Here is a 20,016-nt window from a genome sequence, read left to right as displayed (position 1 = left end):
CTGCTTTTAATGCTAATTTTAATGCTAATTTTTTTAAACTTTATTAAACGTTAAGGAAAATCAGTTAACAGAAACAGAGTGTCTAGTTTTTGTAAAAATAGTTTTATTGAGTAGTGTTATTACTTAAATTTGTACTCTTGATGAAGTATTTGATTAGTTTTGATGTTTTGTTAATTTAAATTTCCAAAAATAAAGAACAAAAAGTTTAGTTACATTACTAAATTTTATTTTTACATAGTTATAAATCAATCCGAAATATGCTACAGCTTTTTCAAATGTATGTAATAACAATAAACTAAATACTACGAAAAGTAGCTATGTTTATTTTAAATCTCAGTTTAATCATAAATGAACACTTAATATTTACTAAATCATTAATTATTTGTATGTAAAAATTAATTTAGCTTATTTGATTTTTTATATAAAAGTTTTACTTATAATCAATGGTTACTCAAACTATAAAAAAGCAGCACTATTTACAAAAAGTTATAAATAATAAACTATTTACTTTTAATATTTTGTCGCTAAAATTTTTTTAAGCAAATAGTAAGTTTATTTAAAAAAATTAAATCGCTACTTTACCAATAAATAAAGTAACAAAAAAACATAAGTCTAATATTTTGTAACAAAATGTCTGTTTTTACAGATAAAGTTGTAATTATACTGTAATCCGTGAAAAACTATTTTGCAGAGTACTTATGTTACGAAATAACATTTAACTATAATAAATAAATATAAGTTTTTAAAGCGTGCTAAAATATTTAAAATATGTAAACATAATAGTTTGTGATGCAACTATAACAATAAAAAAGCTAAGAAATAAATTTAATATTTAGCTTAACCCGGGCCAACCAAAAAAATATTTTTTTTAATAAAAGAAATAGTTTTATTAAGTTTTGTAAAATATTATTTTGAACAAATATTAGACAAATCTAACTAAGCTAGAAAACTTAAAATAAAACTTAATAAGTAGTAAAAAAAAAGTCGTCGAATAATTAAGAGGAGTAAAATCGTTAAAATTCGGACATGCAACTTAAAAAAAGGAGCAGCAACTTAAGCTGAACATAAGGACCTGCTTCTAAAGAAGCACAGGTTTTTCAAATGCTTGACCACATAATAAACTTTTATTTTTCTAATAACACTTCAGTTATATAATTTTTTTTAACTTTCGTAACCTAAATCGAAAAAGCGCAAAAATAAGTAAATAAAAGATAGAGGGTATTTTAATTACTTTTTAATTAATCGTGTTATTATTCTTCAAATCTACATTAAAGTTTGAAACAAACAAACTTATATGTTATACGTTTTTTACATGGGAGCCGATCATTTCTAACCCGCTAACATTTTTAACCCGATCACTTCTAACCCGATCGTTTTTAACCCGATCTTTTCTAACCCGATCGTTTCTAACCTGATCACTTCTAACCCAATCATTTCTAACCGGATCATATCTAACCCGATCATATCTAACCCGATCATTTCTTACAAGATCATTTCTAACCCGATCATTTCTAACCCGATCACTTCTTACCCGATCGTTTCTAACCTATTCTACTTATTTATTTTATTTTTCTTTTTTAATCTGGATTACATGCAAAAAAAACTAGTATTAATAAAGTTATTAAAAAAAATAAAAATATTCTTAGTTTATTTAAAACATTATGATTTTAATGTGTTACTTAAAGAACGTTGTTAGTATAAATTCTTATTTTAGTATTTATTTAACATAAGTTTAATTTATATTTATCATTTCATTTTTTGATATTTCGTCCTACACATAATTTCAATTTTTTTGATTATTTCATATTTTTTTGTTCTTTCAATCTACTTTAAGAGACGTTTTTCGTTAATCATATACAATTCACTAAATCGTTTACTTTACAATATTTTTAATTATTCTTTGTTCGATTTTAAAGTAAGCAGCTATAACTATATTTATGTTGATTCTCACAATAATTCACGTGACTATAATAATTTTAATATATGCAAATTTTAAAACGTAAATCTTTACAGTTGTAATATTCAGTACAAAAATATTTATATTACGGTCTAAAAACTACGTTGTAAGTATGTTGTAAATGTTGTATTATTGCTGACTAATGTATTAACGTTTTATAGTAGTTTAGTTATAAGTTTCATTTTGATAACTATTAGAAATTATTATACAACTTGCATAGGCCTATTAAGATAGTGGAATTCAAACAAACACTAGGAGAAATTAAATACTTTTGTTATATTAAGTGAAAACGCATGATTTTTGGGATAAACTAGATATTAAAACAGTTATGTCATATAACAAACCGCAAAAGTATGTTACGTCGATTGACAGTCTTGATTTCACATGATTAATAAATTCTTATTAGTCCTAGAGCAAAAAAAAAGTTACTGAAAATTAAACAGACATGTTTATTTGTATAACAAGTCCGAGGTTAATCAAATCTCGCCCAGGTAATCTTCAAAACCATTACTTAAGTCTATATAATATACAAAATATTTCAATTACGACTTAAATTAGTGTTTTAGTTGACATAGTTTTATTTAATTTACTTTATTATGAACAGTTGAAATAACGTAAGTACAAACGAAATAAGTATTGAAAAAACATTTTGAAATGTAGTAATAAATAAATTATACATAATTAAGTTTAACTAGGAGCAGAAGTTTATAAACACTCCATAAATTTCTTTGTTTCCTTTAGTTATATTTTTTCAGACGATTATCACACGCAACATATTTACTTTTTGTTCATTACAGTAAAGCTAGCTTGAAGTCTATTGACTTTATTCTCGGGGTTTTTTGCACCTTAAAATTTCTATAAATGTCATGAGTTTTTTCTTCATTAGAAATTTAAACCAATAAAGAGTTTCACAATACAAACAAATTTTATTATTTTATTAAAGGTTTTAAGTTATATATATATATTAATCAAATAACTTATACTTACATTTCATAATTAAATATCGCAAATAATCTAAAGTTTTTGTGTTTTTGGAAACATGTGAAACAATAGCTTTATTGGCTAAAAGGAAGATATTTAAATTTAAGTTATAGTAAATGACGGGTTCTAAATATTAAAAAAACTTCTACCTCTACTTTTGACTTATTAAACAGTATACACTTTCGTTTTAAGAACTTACAATTAAATAATGATAATTTTAAACGAAAACATCATACTAATTACGATTACTAAATTTTACTAACTGTATTATTTCAAGTTTCATATATTCTGATATTAATATTCTTTAAAAGTTGTATTTCATTGAAATTCTCCCTAAATTTTAATGCAACCTGCCAATCTGGATATAGAATATCTTCAAAAAAAGGTAGAGAATAGTTTTTAACTGCTGCAATACTCATTATATTTCTTACATTGATGACTATCAAAACTTAATATTTAATTCTTAGAATACAGAAGACTTTTACTTTTCCTAATGCTTTTAAAAAATAATTAACTACAGTTAATTAATAATCCATTTTTGAACTTTATTAAAATAATCAATTAACACGAAAAAAAAACCATTGATTTATAAACCTAACGAAAATAAACCATTATAAACTATTAATTTAATATGTAAAATTTGGCTCATTCTATGTTTTGATTTTATTAGCAACGCCTTTCCTTTGTAATTAATAAAAGGTTTTTCAATATTTTCGATAGATATTTATTTGACCTGTTTACATAATGTGCTTTGGTCTTTAAATCTTAAATTTAGTGGTTAGTCGATGCACTTAAATTTTTGATTTTTTTTTTACAATTGTCTGTACCTTAATTTCAATAATGTTTGTTTTAATTGTATCGATTATGATTTGGCAAAGCGACAAAAATAGTTGATAAAATAATAATGAAATACCAAAAGGTTGCACAAATGTACAGAACCTAACTCTTAAAGTCAGGATGTGTATATCCGGTTGATGTTTAAACAAGAATAAATTTTATTCATAAACTTTGTAGTTTGCTTAAATTTTGACATTCTAGTATGTTATAAATAAATTTTATAAATGTAACCATGAACCTTCTTTTAATGAAGAGGTGCGTGATTCAGATTATTTTGCTTATTGCTGCACTAAAATAATTTAAATAATTTACTAGATCGCCTCAATATGTGTTGCTGAATTTTTAAGAGAATTTTTTTGTTTGAAAAGAAAGATTGTGCAGCTATGTTTGGTTTTATTGCAACTCACTGATAGATGAAAGAATTGGTGTTAAACTTGCTTATTATGGAGTTAAAAACAAATTTAAAAAAAACCTTCTTCTTTAAATTATAAATAAATCAATTAGTATTGTACTAAAATGTCAATTTCTTTTGCTCTCAATCTATAAAAACTAGATAAAACTATAGTTTTTGATTTTAAGGTATACAAGTTTTCGTCTCTTTGATAAGTGTCGTTCAGTTTAAGTGGCCCAAATTTTGATGCCTGGGTCTAGCGTAGGATAACAAACTTCCAATAGCAATAAATATCAGAAATTAAAGTCTAACAACAGCTATCTGAACATTAAGTTTTCTTTGAAAAAAAATAAATTTCATTGAAAAAACAACTTTGTTGAGATTAATTTGTTTTAAAAACAAACCCTTATTTAAAAACAATAATAAACAAACATATTAATACAAATCGGGTTAATAACAGTCGGGTTAGATCGGGTTAGAAACGATCGGGTTAGATATAATCAAGTTAGAAATGATCGGGTTAGAAATGATTGGGTTAAATCGGGTTAGAAATGATCTTTTTAGAAATGATCTTGTTAGAAGTAATCGGTTTAAAATTATCGGGTTAGAAATGATCGGATCAGAAGTGACCGGGTTAGAACTGATCGGGTCAGAAGTGATCGGGTTAGAAATGATCGAGTTATAAGTGACCGGGTTAGAAATGATTGGGTTAGAAATGATCGGGTTAGAAGTGATCGAGTTAGAAATGATAGTGGGTTAGAAATAATCGGTTCCCGTTTTCTCCTATTTTGGTAAATATAAGTGTTAGATAAATTTTTTTGTTGTTGTTTGAACATTATTAAATATAAATTTATTAAGATATAGTTTTTTTATCTGCAAAAAATAAAAAGATATAAAACATAATGAGCTTTATTAACTCGATTTTTTATCTAAAATAGTGACGTTACTGTAACTTTATTTTCTATATGAATAATCATACTGTTGAAAATGTTTTATGGTTCGGATTGTAAAACTACATACTTTTTAGAATTAATATAATTAAATTAACAATTTTTATCTAGATAAAAAAATAATTATAATAGTAAAAATTTCAAACCTCAAATGAAAAATACATACAAAAAAAAGTTTTATTATGAACTTAGTGATTAAATTCTAAATAAAGATAAGTAGTAAACTAATGTTTGCCTGAAACCGTAAAATCAGCTGTGTTAACTTATTATAGTTTTAAAATCTAGAATTTATTTTAACTCTTAAAAAATATATGCTAAAAATAATATTATATTTTTTTAATTATTGATTATTACAATTCTAGACAAACATTCAAAAAACTAAATAAAAATTACAAAAGTCTCTCTAAAATTAAATTAGTTTGTCTAGATAAAAAAATAAATAACTTATAAGTTTATAAATAGCTTTGCTTTTAGTTTTAATATTTTTTTTAAAACAACTATAGTTAAGACTTTAAGAGTAAGTAGATTTATAAATATATAAGAAATGTTTACAACTAAATCAAGTAATTTACTTTTGATCTAAAATTAAAAAAAAAAACTTCTAAAATCTAGAACAGAAATGTTTAATTATACTTTATCAATGTATCTTTCAAATTACTGTTCTTAGATTCAAATACATTTTTAGTATTCTACTCTCTATAAGGTATGAAAATACTATCTAAATGTCACTTTTTTATACTTTTTTCGTTCAGTTGATCTTTTAACAAAACATACTTCAAAAAAACTTGAATTTTTTAAGATTTTTTAAAATTATAGGTAGATCTGTCTATAGCTTACTAATTTAATGATTTAAAGAGTTATGAGGATCATAATTACTAACTCAATAGTAAAAAATCTTAGTAGACAAGTTAGTGTTATAAATCCTACTAGATAGCTAATTAGGGTAGTATTTCTTTTTTGTAAACTATGGAATTATCAAATCGTTTTTTTTTAGCGAAAACAACCTAAAATCTTTTAAACACTCTGTAAACGTTTATTAAGAAAGTTTCAAAAAAACTTTAAGTAAAACAAGCCATCAAAATTATGTTATATTATCCAGTTATCATGCTGTTTTTAAATATTTATTAAATATTTTAATTTAAACCTTATAGTGAGATAGCTGTACTTAATAAAAACAACACTTAAAGTAAAATAACTTAAACAATTTTTTTTAAACTCATGATCTTATTTTAAATAATAATGTTATTGACATAGTTTAACATTTGTGCTTTTATAATTGGTTCTATTTAAATTTAGTTTCAACTTTATTAAATAACTTCACCTTTTTATGGGATAGGAAGAACTTTAGGAAAACAAACTTAGACTCAAAATTTTTAACAAGATTTTCTTATAGCATACTTTATGTTAAAAAAAATAAACAACGTTTGTGAAAATCCTTTTTAAAGAATCTTTAGTTTTAAAAATCTTGTCCTGGACAAGACATTAAATTGTATTCGCATTACACGTAGTGTATTACTCGACAACGAAAACTTTTTTTATCAAAACAGGTCCTTAGAGTAAAATTTTTTAGTACTTTTTTTGTTGTTCATAAGCAACTTTAATCAGCCTTTAACAAAACACTAGTAAAATGATCCGATATTGTGGTCTTAGAATTTAGTTTTGAACACCGATTACGCAAAATAACTTTTAGTAATAGATGAGTAGTTTCGTTGGTAGAGACTCCTAAAGTATGCAGAACTTTTAAGCAAGTACAGTGCTTATTCACTTATCCAAGATTGGGCAAGATTTTTCTTTAAACATGTCTGCATAACTACAAAAAAATATTTTTTTTCATTTTATAACTGCTGCATATAATGCAATGCATAATAAAAGTGTTATAGTAAAAAAAATACATATTAATTGTTAGTAATTTTTTTTTTTAAATATATATATTTTATATTATATAAAAATATATATTATATAAATATATATATATTTTAATATATACATATAATAAAATGATAGATTTAAAAGCTAAACATAAAATTAATTAATTAATTTTTCTTAAGGTAGAAAAACTTCAGACTTACTATCCTTCTGCAACTATATACGTTTTTTGAGGGTCAAGCAAGTTAAATTCATCATTTGAAATTCCACCTGCCCTAACTATTAGTTTTTAAAAAAGGTTAATTTTTGTTCAGGAGAAAATATATATTATATTTATCTTTAAAAACAAAAATTATTTCAAATCTATCTTTTTCAATTAAAAAAAAAAACAGACAGAAAGAAAATGAGAAACTTTGACTAAGTTTAAAGTCAATTTAATAGTAACATATCACTCCTAACAAACTAGTTTTTATTGGAAGTTTTACTAAAATAAGAATGACTAGACATTTGTTTTATAGTTTTTCACGTTTTTCAGCCGAAAACTCATGGAACTTTAAAAGTTGTGAAATTTAGTGAATGAATTTTTGTTTTTACTATTGAAAATTTTAATTTTCTTCTGACCGAAACTGTCCTAGTAAGTGAAGTCCAGATATGTGAATAAGTACTGTATAACATTTTAAAGTCTTCAACAACTACATAAACAAATTTGCAAAACCATTTTTTCAAAAAGACTCTAGCTAATTTGAATATTTCTTTAAGTCCCATGCTATCTTTTTTTTTTAAGTTATTTTTTTTGTTTTTTGGTATTTATAGGTAATTAATCTTGACATTTTTTTCAAGTATTTGCTTATAGATTTTTTTCATATAAAATCAGACTAGTTTTAGGTAGTTGGCTTTTCTTCCTCAAGGAGTGGAAACTTATAGTATGTTTAACTTATAAATCTTAAAACATTATAATCTAATAATTTATAGAAAACATTAATTTGTTATATTTAACAAAAATATACCAATATAAAAGTTGATAATAACTTTATTCAAAAAAAGAGTTTATAAGTCAGCATAAAATTAGGTTGCCACACACTTAGACTAATTTAGATTTTTCTAAAAACTCAGTCTAGTTCAGATAATATTCTTATTTTTTAAGCTAGTTTTTGTAGCTTTTTTATTTTATTATTATTATTAGTTTTTAATCTAAAGCTTTAATTTTTTTTTGTCTTAAAGATATTCATTAAGTACTTTTGTTATTATTTTGAAAATTTAAGGTATTTAAACTTGATTAACAGTAAGTTTTTAAAACTTTTTGCTCATAATACTTAAAGTTTTTAATTTGCTTATTAACTCAGGCTAGTGTAATGTAGCTTTTGTTTGCTTCAAAAATTAGTAATCCTGTAAAGAGTAGGTATTAGTTTTTGTTGTTGCATCATAGTTGCTGAAAAGATTGAATTGAAAATATAATCTTGCTATTACTCAGGTCATAAATAGTCTTTATACAAGTTTTCATTACTATACATGCAGTAACTTTGTCAAACAAAACTTTTTAAATTTTACTAAAAGAAGCAGATTTTTAAGCTGAAAAAATCTTGATGTAACAAAATTATTGAATGAAAAATAAACCAGGTTGTTAATTAGCTTATCAATAGTAGATATTAAGTTTTCATTGTTGTACATTCAATAACTTTTCTAAACTAAACTTTTGGTTGTTTACCAAAACAGTTTTCAATAAGATTAAGAAGTCTATGACAATATACTTAGTAAAAAAATCTAAACATTTTAAACTATGTCTTTTTAAAATGCATTTTTGAATCAGAATGGCATTGATAACTGTAGTACAGCTTTAAGGGTTGGTTGCTTATTTTAAGTAGTAGGCTAAATTTACTTTATATAATGTTTATTAAAAATTAGTCTTTAACAGGCCACAGTAATTTTGGAAAACATTAAAAAAAAAGTTATTTTTTTAATAAAATTGTGAAGTATTAAACTTAAATAAGTGTTTAATAAAAACTAATTTTTACTCACAATCAAATTCTAAGCACATTTGTTAATATTTAATACAAAAATGTATACATTCAAATATCAGTATACATCAGTATACAAAATATCAAAACCTACTTGTTCACACATATACAAAAAAAAGTTGTTTATTATTAACTCATACATCTAAACCTAAAAATGTACCTATAAAGAAACAGAGCACAGGGATTAAAGAAAAAAAAACACTGAAACTGATAATACATTAAACTTTTAAAGAAAGCTTTGTTCTAAGTTATTATATTTATTAAAAGAAATCATTAATCTTAACTAATAATTTAAGTATTACACTTAAATATAAAACTAAAGTTTAGAAATTGCTAAGCCTTCATTAAAAAAACCAATAAACTGTTAACCACTAAATAAAGAATAAGATAAAGTTGTAGATAAAGTATACATCTACATTTTATACCATAGTTTTAATCTATTTCTAAATTTAAAAGAAAAACAAACAAATTTGTTAAAAACTAAAGTTTTTAGCATAAATAACAACAGTGACTAAAGAATGAGCAGACCTTTAAGTGCTGGAGATATTTTGATGCAAGTCAATGACTTACAAAGTAGTGTAGAACAAAGTAAGTAAACTGTTAAATATTATTTTTCATCTGTTTGTAGTTTGTTAAAACTATTTCAAACTAATGCAAAAAAATAGTTATAAAGATCATTACATCATTAGTCTTTTTAAGTTAAAATGTTCATTGGTAATAACAAACTGAATTTATTAAGGGCATAGGTGTATATCACTTTTTTCACTATTTGGTTTCATTTTGTTGAGTTTTAACTAAGCTAAAAGTTACTTTTTACAGATTTTTATTATTCAAAATTATTTTTGAGATATAGCAGGTTAAAGTTGAAGAGTATAGTAGATTCCTTAAAGTGGAGCAAGCTAAAATGCTAAAAAAAGTTGTCCTCCTAAGTTTTTTCAAATAATTACTTAAAACCTTCAGGAAATGTTCCTTGCAATATTTAGAAAGTTCTGTCGCAACAAATATTAAAAAAAACAATTTTTTTTTTCATAAAGTTTTTATATTTAGATTATTATCTTTTTCCTATATAACTTTATAAATAATTAAAGGAACATTTCCTGTAAGTTTGTAATAACTATCTCAAAAACTTAAGATGAGATAGATTTTAGTGATTTCAACTTATACTCTGTTTTAGTTTTCTTATCCCATAAGGAGCCTACTGTACTCTCCAATTTTGACAGGCTATATTTCAAAATTTATTTAAAATTTTTAAAGTCTGTAAAAAGAAACTTGTAGCTTATATAAATCTCAAGGAAATAAGATCAAATTTTGAAAAAAGTGGTTTACTTGCCCTATGCTCTTAAAGTTTTAATAGTTTTCTCATCAAGATGTTATTACAGATAAATGAGTTAATAAAACTCATTTCTTGTTAAACTTTTTTTTTAAATTTTTTAGTAAAATAAATTATTACTTTTTGAATCAAAGACTTTCTAGTCATTATAAATTTTGAATACCATAGTATTTCTAACTGATATGTTCGATGACATTGTTTGTAAAGATTTCAACTTTTTATGTTTAAGTCTTATCTTTCTTCTGTTAAAATATCTCAAAGTTTTTTGTAAAGGATAATTAGTTTAAAAAAATAAGTTATAGAGATATATAATAGTGCAAAATATTTTTTAATCTGAATTTAAAGTTTATACTAATGTTATCCTTTTTAAATGTTTGTTTTTGATTTATCTTAATAATAACATATCATTTTTAAAATATTTTTAGTTAAAAATTTTAACATAGTAGATTTGTATAAATCATTAATTTGATAGTTAAAGTTTAATAAAACTTAATTTTGCACAATGCACATAGAAAAAATTACCTTAAAAATAAAAATACTAAAAGAGTAGTATTATAGATTATTTTTTAGCAACAAAAGTTGTATTATAGTAAAAAATAGCTTTACTTTCTTGGTTCAAAAATGTATTAATAATGTTTTTAAGTATTATTAGTTCCTTAAAATTTTGTTGTAGTCTATTTAATTTAAATTTTGAAAAAAATAAAAAAATACAAAGTTGCAGACATTTTTTTTTGTACAGAAAACACTGTAGTAGATGCTAGTCTTAGTAAAATACTCAAAAAAACATTTTTAAATGATAAAGAGGATAAGACCAGTCATTCAGACATCAAACACTCTGAGCAAAACTTAAGTAAAACTGATTACTTCACTGCTCTTGAGTATAACATGAGCAAATCTTGTATGGGTCATGCATTAATTATCAACAATGAGCATTTTGATGATAGATTAGGTTTGTTTATGAAAATTTGTATATATTTTTATTATTTTATTTTTGTTAATTTTTGTATTTTTTACTCTCTATACTATTAGCTGTTTTAAAATTCTTAATCAGAATAAATTCTTCTAAATTATTTATTTCAATCTATATTAAGGGCATAGGAAGGGGGTGGTCCAACTTTTTTACTAAAAATAACATTGGCTCTTATATTAAAGCTTGAAGTACAAATTTCGAGCAAGTTTTTATAGAATTGAAAAATATCATTCAACTTTTGAGACAGCATAATTTTTGTGAAAAGCTTCCAATACAAATGTAAAGACTGCAAATTTTTTGGGGTCAATTTTCTCAGAAATTTAAGAAATCACTAAAAATCTATCTTCTTCATTTTTAAAGCTATAGACCTCAAACTTTCAGGAAATGTTTCTTTAATTGTTTAAAAGATTTTTAATGTTGCGATTTTAATAATATTAAAAACAAAAGTTTTAGATTAAAAAAAAGAAAAAAAAAAGTGTTTTTTTTTATAAAAAAAAATATTTTACAAAATAAAAATAAGACCTGCATTCAATCTTTTTGAAAATTAATAATGGACTTTCTGTGATAATTTAGAAAATTAAGGAGAAAATTTTTAATGAAATAGTATTTTTTTTGCGATTTGGTTTGCGCCTTCCATTAGGAACCTATTGAAGTCATTGACTTTGATTACTTATATTTAAAAGATTGAATTTTTTTAAGCTGTTAAAAATGTCTGATAGCTCAGATAAAACTGTATAAAATAAGACCAACTTGTAAAAATAAAGGTGGACCCCCCTATGCCCTTAACCTTTTTAAGTCCATTGTTAATTAGTAAAAGGTTTTAACCAATGTATTTGAATTTTATAAACACATAATTGTACTTTTGACCACATGATAATTTTATATTTTATGAAATTTCTAAAGAAAAAATACTTTAAAATAATCCTCATTGATTAGATGTTTAAATATAAAGAAGTTTTATACAATTTAAATTTTTTTAAAGTATATTTTTGCATTTTAGTTTTTATCAAGAATTTTTATTGTATTTGTAAACTGTATTTAGATAATCTTCTCTTAAACATTGATATGGTAATGACAATTATAAACTTGATTAAAATTAGTATCTTAGTATGTAATGTATTTGAAAAATGAGCTTCAAAATTGTATAAAAGTAATATAAGTTATTGTTATAACTTTAAGCTAGTATAGAATAATAACAAGTATAAATACAAAATACCTAAATAAAAGACAACAGATATTTGTTGTTTAATTATTTTTTTACTCCCTTTGTTATGTAGTCATCCTGGGCCTGAGGTAGGAACTACCTTTATTTTGGGGAAGTCCCCTTTTTTGTGGTAAACGCTAGCGCGTTTAGCTCTTAAGGGTTTTACTGAATTTACCTTACTCATAGGAAGCTTAAGCAATATTGTATTTTTTACAACAATTTTGTTATACTTATAAATTATTATCTAGTGTCTGAACAAAGAAGTTCTCATTTTCTTGGACACTGGAAAAAATAAAAAAACGGTTTAAAATTTACAAGTTTGTTTTGCTAAGTTTTAAAAATTTGGGGTTTATTTAAATTATAGATGACTGTTACCTTGTACTGATTTTAAAAGAATTAAAGAACATTTATTTAAATTTGATGTATATACTGTTTTTATGTTTTATTTACTTTTAATTAACAAAATGAGCATAACACGTCTGCCTAAATTAGTTTTGATTTACAACTGTAGCATAGTTAATTGTACAAAGTCAAGTTTTTGTTTTGTAAAAAATTCAAATTAATAAACATTTTGATCATTATGTCCTAAAATATCTCTGATTGTGAGCAATTATGAAAATGATACTTCAATTAATATACTAATAGGTTTATAAGTTTTAGTATTTGTTTTACTTATAAATCAATAGATTGTAAAGTTTAAATAAATTTTGATAGTGAGCCTTAACATATACATGACAAAAAATTATTTTTGGTTAAAAATTTTAAAAAAACTGATTTTCAAATCTCTCTAAAGTGTTAAATTTTAAAGTTAATTTTTAAAATTTCACTGTTTGATGCATGTTTTTAAATTTTTAAGTTTTTAAGTTTTACAAATGCATATTTTTACACGTTTTAATATTTCTTTTGATAATATTAGGAATGAACACTAGGCACGGTACTAAAGTAGATGGCGAACGCTTGAGCAATACTTTAAAATCTCTTGGATATACTGTTCATTACATGTATAATGCTACATTTCAACAAATGAAACAAGTTAGTTTTTTTGTTATTCTAAATGCCTAATACTTTATAATTTAAGTTATTTCTTTTTTTGTCTACTTTTTAGAGTTTGTAGGTTAGATTTTCGTAAGAGTTTAGCTAGATTTATATAAACAGTTGCTTAGATTTTGTGTTACTCTTGACTAAAAAATCTATACAAAATAGTCTTTAACATATGAATAATTGCAGTCAATACTTAACTTGGCAAGAAAAACTGATCATACTAACTGTAATTCTTTTGTGATGGCTCTAATGTCACATGGAGAAGAAGGTGTCATATACTCAACAGATGATTGCGTTGACATTAAAGATTTTGTTGATCTTTTTAGAGGTGATAACTGCCCAACTCTCAATGGAAAACCAAAAATTTTCATTTTTCAAGTTTGGTTGTGTACAAATGCATTTTAAACATGTTTATATGAATGGTTATATAGCTTTTCGCATTATAATTGTTTATTTGTTTGTTCTTGTTCAACTAGCATAATAGTACTTCTAGCGTGGTGTTTATTAATAAAGTAATTATTTTGATTTAAGTTATATAAAATTAAACTAAGTTTAGAACCAAGAATGTTTGTAATCTTAATGTTTTAAATACTTTATTGGTTGAAATACTATAAAATTTAAAAAGTCAAAATAAGTATTTTTTGTAACAAATGCAAGAATAATATGACAGCCTAAGTTAAGCTAAATTAATTAAGATACTACAAGCAATTTTAAAAACTAGAATAAACAACTAAATTAGTACTTTGTATTTATTGCACATAAAAAATCTATTATACTTAAATAATCATCATATTCAGGCTTGCAGGGGACAGAAGCACGAAATCGGTCTGTTGGACAGTACAGACAGTACGGATGGAGTGGTGACTGAAGAAGTGATAAATGGACGCACTGTTTATGTAGATCGTGGCGTTGTGCCAACAGTTCCTGCCGGAGCTGATTTTTTATTTTGCTATTCAGTTGCCAACGGTTTGTGTCATACTTTTTTATTCAAACTTATTTGGTTTATTATGTCATAAAGAATTGTACTAAACTAGTTTATTTTCTAGAAATAACAAAAGTAACAATATTCCTTTTCATTATTTATTTTGGGAATTGTTTAAGTTGAATTCAGTTTCAGTAGTACGATTACTCTACAATTATATAAAATAATTTTAAAATTTCTGAAATTGTCGTAATTGTTGTTTAATTATTCATTAGGTTCAGTTTTTTTATTGTTAAATTTGTTTGTTTAGTAACTTGTAAACAATGTAACAAGTATATATTTTTAAATTTAGAGGTATGAATATTTTAGATAAACGATTAAGTAGTACATAGCATAAACTTAAAAAGGAAACGGGTCAAAATTGCACGAAGATACTTTTGCACGAAGACAAATATGCACGAGTTACAATTTTGCACGGAGGGTCATTTTGGACGAGAGTAAAAAAGAAACAGAACAAAAATTATATTAAAAAAAAAAAAAAAAAGATAAATTAATAAAAAAAAAAAAAGCTACCGACCAAGAGTAAGGATTAGAGGTAACAGTGATAGTAAAAAAAAAAGTTACTGATTTAGGGTAAGGGTTAGGGGTAACAATGATAGTAAAAAAAGGTTAAAATTAATAAAAATATTTTAAAAAAATTTCAACCCGTGTAAAAATGTCTCCGTGGAAAATTTGTTTGCTCTCGCAAAAGTGACCCTTTGTGCAAAAGTGTCTTCGTGCAATTTTGTCCCCTCGTGGAATTTTGTACGCTCGTGCGAATTTGAAAGCTACATAATTAAAAAAACTATATATTAGATAATGCTTGTTATGTTAAAAGTTTTTCATTAAATTTTTACTTACAAACCTACAGTTTTTTACATTTTATTTACTAAATTTACATTTTAAACCTTAATAGTTATTAAAAACACTATCAATAGACTGTAAGTGAAACTTCAATAAATATATTTTTACTGTTGTCTTAATTTTTCTGTTCTCAAAGTTTTTTGTTGTTTCCTCCTTTTGAAAATTTACCAGTAAGATAAATTACACATTTGTTTTAGTACTTATTATTTATGTACATAAAAATTTAAAGTTTTTATTAGAAATAATATTTATTTATGTAATTTAAGGGTTCTACTCTCATAGAGATACATTGCATGGATCATGGTACATACAAGATCTCTGCAAGTCTATAGAGCAAATGATCCTTTCTAAAGGTTTGATTTTTATTGAAGCTATGTGTTTAGTATTGCTTTAAAGGTAATCGAAATTTCACGTTTGTGTAAAAGGTATTGAAAGGGGTACACACACTATATCAAGGGTCAGAAAAACTTCGGTCTTCGGGCCAAATTCGGCTTTTCAAGCAGGGATATGAGGTTCTTGGCGTATTTTTAACTTAAAATTCATTTAAAAGCAGAAAAAAAAAAAAAAAAATTATAATATATTTTTTCAAACGTGCTTTTGTTTTAATTCTGAAAAGTCAATGGAGCTTGTTTAAAGATAAATAATCTCGATAAGTTTTCTACTTTAAAAAAAATGTTTTCTAAATTGCGTTGGCCCTAGTATGTAGAGTTTATTCTTCTTATTATTAATTTAAGTGAAAAATGCCATAATAAAACTAGATAAAATGCAGAAACTTCTTACTACTTTCTTACTTAAGCTTTAAAATAGTTATTTATTGTCTTATATATCAGCTAGATTTAATTAGCAATAACTATTAATGAAATCAATTTTTTAAAATATATAAAACTAAAATAAAATCACATTTTATCTAGTTTTAGAATGATAATTTTTCACATTAAATTACTAATAAGAAGAACATTAAAAGTACTGTTGTAGTGAAATGATGCAGAAACTTTTTACTTCTTCACTTGATAACATTAGTTTTAAAAAAAAATTTGATAAATAAAACTTGAAAACTTCATCATTTCACTACAGCAGTACTTTTGTTTCCGCATAAACTATTTAAAACGATTTAATTCGGAAATTAACTTACTTTATCAAACTTAATTTTTTATAGCTTATTTTGTCCAAAAGTATAATATTTGTTTATTTTAGACTATTAAAATCAATATAATAGTGTTTATTTTATTACTTTTTAGTTTTGATAACATTGTTAGTTTTTAAACTTTGCTATACAAAATTTTAATATAACTCTATATAAAAAATCCAATAACTCACCGAAAATATGAAACCATTATGTACGTATTTAATCTCCTACATGGCAGGTTAAACAAATTTGCCCTCTATAGTTACTGTACGGTTAGCTGATTACTTTTTAGAAATTTTGTAGAATAATATTTTTATGTTTACGGTAGCAATCAAATATAAAAATTCGAAAGTTTTATAAGGTTTATTAAAAAAAAATATCATATGTATACTTTTAAAGTTTTGATTCTGTAGAGCTATCTAATTATTTCTAGCATAAAACGCCGTAAGTTAATATACTATTTGCATACAAAATATTTGTTCAGATTTATCAAGTGACTTTCCTTGTCTTAATCTCTAGGGTTTAATAGCTTATAAGGTTATATATTAGAGATCTAACTATGTTATAACTGCTACTGCTAAGCTATTTAATAATCAGATGCTGAAGTTGGATTTAGATAAATAGTTTACTTAAAACATAAAGTTCTAAAATATTTTCCAGAAAACATGTTATTACATCATATCCTTTCAAAGTTTTTTCAGTAATTACAAACAAAACACCTCAGCCAATTTATATTTTAGAAAAGGTTTTATAGTTTTATATGCATCAATGAAAAATAATTGCCATTGCACAGTTTTTGAAAGTTGTATAAAATATGTATTGTTTTTCTGGTTCCAGCTCATATCAAAGTTTAAGCATTTGTAATAGGTAAGAAAAAATATGAGTTTAGAAAACAATTAAAATTTAGTAATTACAATTATTTGTTTGGTTTATTTATTTACAAATTTATGGAAAAATAAAACTGATGAATATTTTAAAATGACATATTGAATAGTTTTTTAATTAGCATGTGTTCAGAAAACATTATTGTTTAAATTCTAAGTTTTATTGTTAGCCTGCTTGGTTGTCATAAGTAATTAGATTGAGTATGTTACCTGGCTATATATTTTTTTCAAAAAATAGATTGCTTTTATAAAACAATGAATTACTAAAGCACAATACTAAAACTTAAATTAATATAAAAAGTTAGTAGCTTAAGTTGAATTTATGCTAGAAAAAATACGATAGTAAGTTCTACTATCGTATTTTTTCTAGCATAAATTTAACTTAAGCAAACATAGCATTATTGTTACAAACCATGTGAAATTAAAATAGCAGATACATCTTTTGTAATCTTTAAGACTTCTGTACTTATAATATATTTTTATTGTACTTCAACTAGAACTTTTATAAAAAAAGTTAAACTGATTTTTTTAAGCATTAAAAATATGTAATTTGCTAAGCTAATGTATACCTTTTAATCAAAATTAAAACAATTACCATTGCCCACTTCTTTAAACCTTCCACTTTTTTCCAATTAATTAGTTATTACCGACCTGTTAAAATCGAATAAAATGTACCTTCAATTTTAAACTTGTACATTTAATTAAAATACAATCTTATTATAGTTTTCATATTACTCTAATACTTTTATCTAAAATTTACAAAACTATGCAAAAAACTTGTTTGAAAAATAAATAACTTCAGTGCCTGCTTAAAAAACACACCCCCAAAAGTTAGTTTTTATGCAATGTTTGAAAAATAAATAAGCAACCTTAACGGTTTTTTATTTAATTTAAAGACAAGGGAGAGGGTGACAGGTGGGAAATGACGCAAGTACTGACGAGAGTGAACCAGCTAGTGGCGGCCAGGTGCGTGGAGAGGAGCTACAATTTCGATTCAATAGGGAAGAAGCAGATGCCTTGCTTCATGTCGCTTCTCACCAAGAAGCTCTACTTCAAACAGATTGTTCCTTAAAATTATTCTTTGTTAAGAAACGTCACTGTATTACAATCCCTCGTTGTGCGATGACAAAGCGTAGCTTACTTGCATTTTTTTGCTAAGTCTTTTATAAAAGGCTCTCGAGTTTATTTTTAATTTCCTTGCGTAAAACCAAATTATTGCTTAGAAAGAAAATCTTAAAGATTAAAACTAGCTTATGGTAATTGAAATAACAGCTAGTAAAACTCACTACCAATTAAGGCCATAGGATATTCTGGCTTTTTTTCACGAATTTATCTCATTTTAATAATATTTAGCTTATTTAGCAGTTAATTTTTATCATTTGAAAAATCAAATTAGATTTTTTGATATAAAGGTACAAAGACTAACAGTTAAATAGGTTAAAGGACCAAATGATAGAGGTAAAAAAAAATACTGTTTCATTAAAAATATTTCTTATCTTACATTGTTTAAGCAATCGTTTTCAAATTTTCTAAGTCTTAATCTTAATTTAACAATATAATAGTAAACAACTCTATTGATGAATATGCTTTTCATATAATTTTTATTTTAACGATTTTTTCATATAATTCAAGAACACTTGCTAAAAAATTGAGGTAAATTGCTTATTAAATGATTGAGAACTTTTAAAGTTTGTAGAAAATCAGCAATGAAAAATTTATTTTCCATACACATGGATCGAAAACGTTATACTAAACTGATTACATTTAAAAGTTGGTAAAAAATCGTTGTATAATATTCTATTAGAGCTTTCAAGTTAGTTTTTCTTAAGCGGATGTTGGACCACCCCTATGGTGTTAATGACAGCTATATTTCCTTTTAAAAATTGTATTTGCTTTTCAACCAAACTTAAAAAAATCAACATACAAACAGTAATTGTTTTTTTTAAATGTACAAGCGGCTCATTTATACTAGATTTTTAGCATTTTAATTTTATTTTCTTTTAAATTGCATTCAAATCATCTTCCAATAGTTCTTGTAAAGACTAAAACTTGCTTAAGTAATGTTACTATTTTATGAAATTTTATAAGATTTTTTTTGGAATTAAATTTCAAATGATTACCTAAATATAATTAAGTGTACTATTGATATAACATACCATTAACTACATAACATAAACTATATATAATCATAGAACACATACAACCTAGAAAACATTTCAAGTAAAAGTAATCATAGTAGTTGTTATTAAATTATTTCAAACATTATGCCATAAATAACTTATTAAAAGATTAAATTTAGTTTATGTATGTCATTTTTTAATTATGAAATACTTTCAACAATAACGGATATTACACATTTTACTCTAAAAGTGTCTAGTGTGTTTATATTTTTGTAAAAATTTTTCCATGCACTTTTTATTACTTTAAAGCCTTATTGTCTTCAAGTTTAATATTTTAAATATTTTATCTCAAATCATTTATTCATTTGAACCTTTAAAAGTTAGTGAACTATATCGTAAGTTTTTAGATTTAACACTCCTCTATACAAGAGTAGTTCTTTTTTTTATCGCCAATTTCACCTGTTTGTTTATTTTAAGTTTTTAATAAATTTTATTATTTTAATACTCGTACTATTTTAT

General features: G+C 24.0%; 1 protein-coding gene across 2 annotated transcripts; it reads left to right on the top strand.

Annotated features, from left to right (window-relative positions):
- Positions 1-9,488: 9,488 nt before the first annotated feature.
- LOC145835504 (caspase-6-like) lies at positions 9,489-19,725 on the top strand. Of its 2 annotated transcripts, XM_082943138.1 has the most exons (7): positions 9,489-9,585; positions 11,067-11,276; positions 13,418-13,533; positions 13,729-13,920; positions 14,340-14,508; positions 15,634-15,720; positions 18,274-19,725. In XM_082943138.1, exons 1-7 carry the CDS (start codon positions 9,516-9,518, stop codon positions 18,447-18,449), a joined length of 1,020 nt encoding a protein of 339 aa, XP_082799264.1. In that variant the 5' UTR covers positions 9,489-9,515; the 3' UTR covers positions 18,450-19,725. The 2 variants fall into 2 exon arrangements, with proteins under 2 accessions (XP_082799264.1, XP_082799265.1); XM_082943139.1 differs by lacking the exon at positions 11,067-11,276 and having other exon boundaries at positions 9,490-9,585.
- The last annotated feature ends 291 nt before the right edge of the window (positions 19,726-20,016 follow it).

The sequence above is a fragment of the Thalia democratica genome, chromosome 5 (genome assembly GCF_965202585.1).
Source record: "Thalia democratica chromosome 5, ktThaDemo2.hap1.1, whole genome shotgun sequence".
Classification (NCBI taxonomy): domain Eukaryota; kingdom Metazoa; phylum Chordata; class Thaliacea; order Salpida; family Salpidae; genus Thalia; species Thalia democratica.
Note: the sequence above shows the minus strand (reverse complement) of the source record. Positions and strands in the feature narration are given on the sequence as shown.

What these genes read in the sequence shown, in the direction of transcription:
- LOC145835504 (XM_082943138.1), top strand. Translation starts at nt 9,516, where the DNA reads ATGAGCAGACCTTTAAGTGCTGGAGATATTTTGATGCAAGTCAATGAC. An exon ending in GCATTTTGATGATAGATTAG is followed by an intron (nt 11,277 to 13,417) that starts GTTTGTTTATGA and finishes TGATAATATTAG; the next exon opens with GAATGAACACTAGGCACGGT. An exon ending in GCAAATGATCCTTTCTAAAG is followed by an intron (nt 15,721 to 18,273) that starts GTTTGATTTTTA and finishes TTTAATTTAAAG; the next exon opens with ACAAGGGAGAGGGTGACAGG.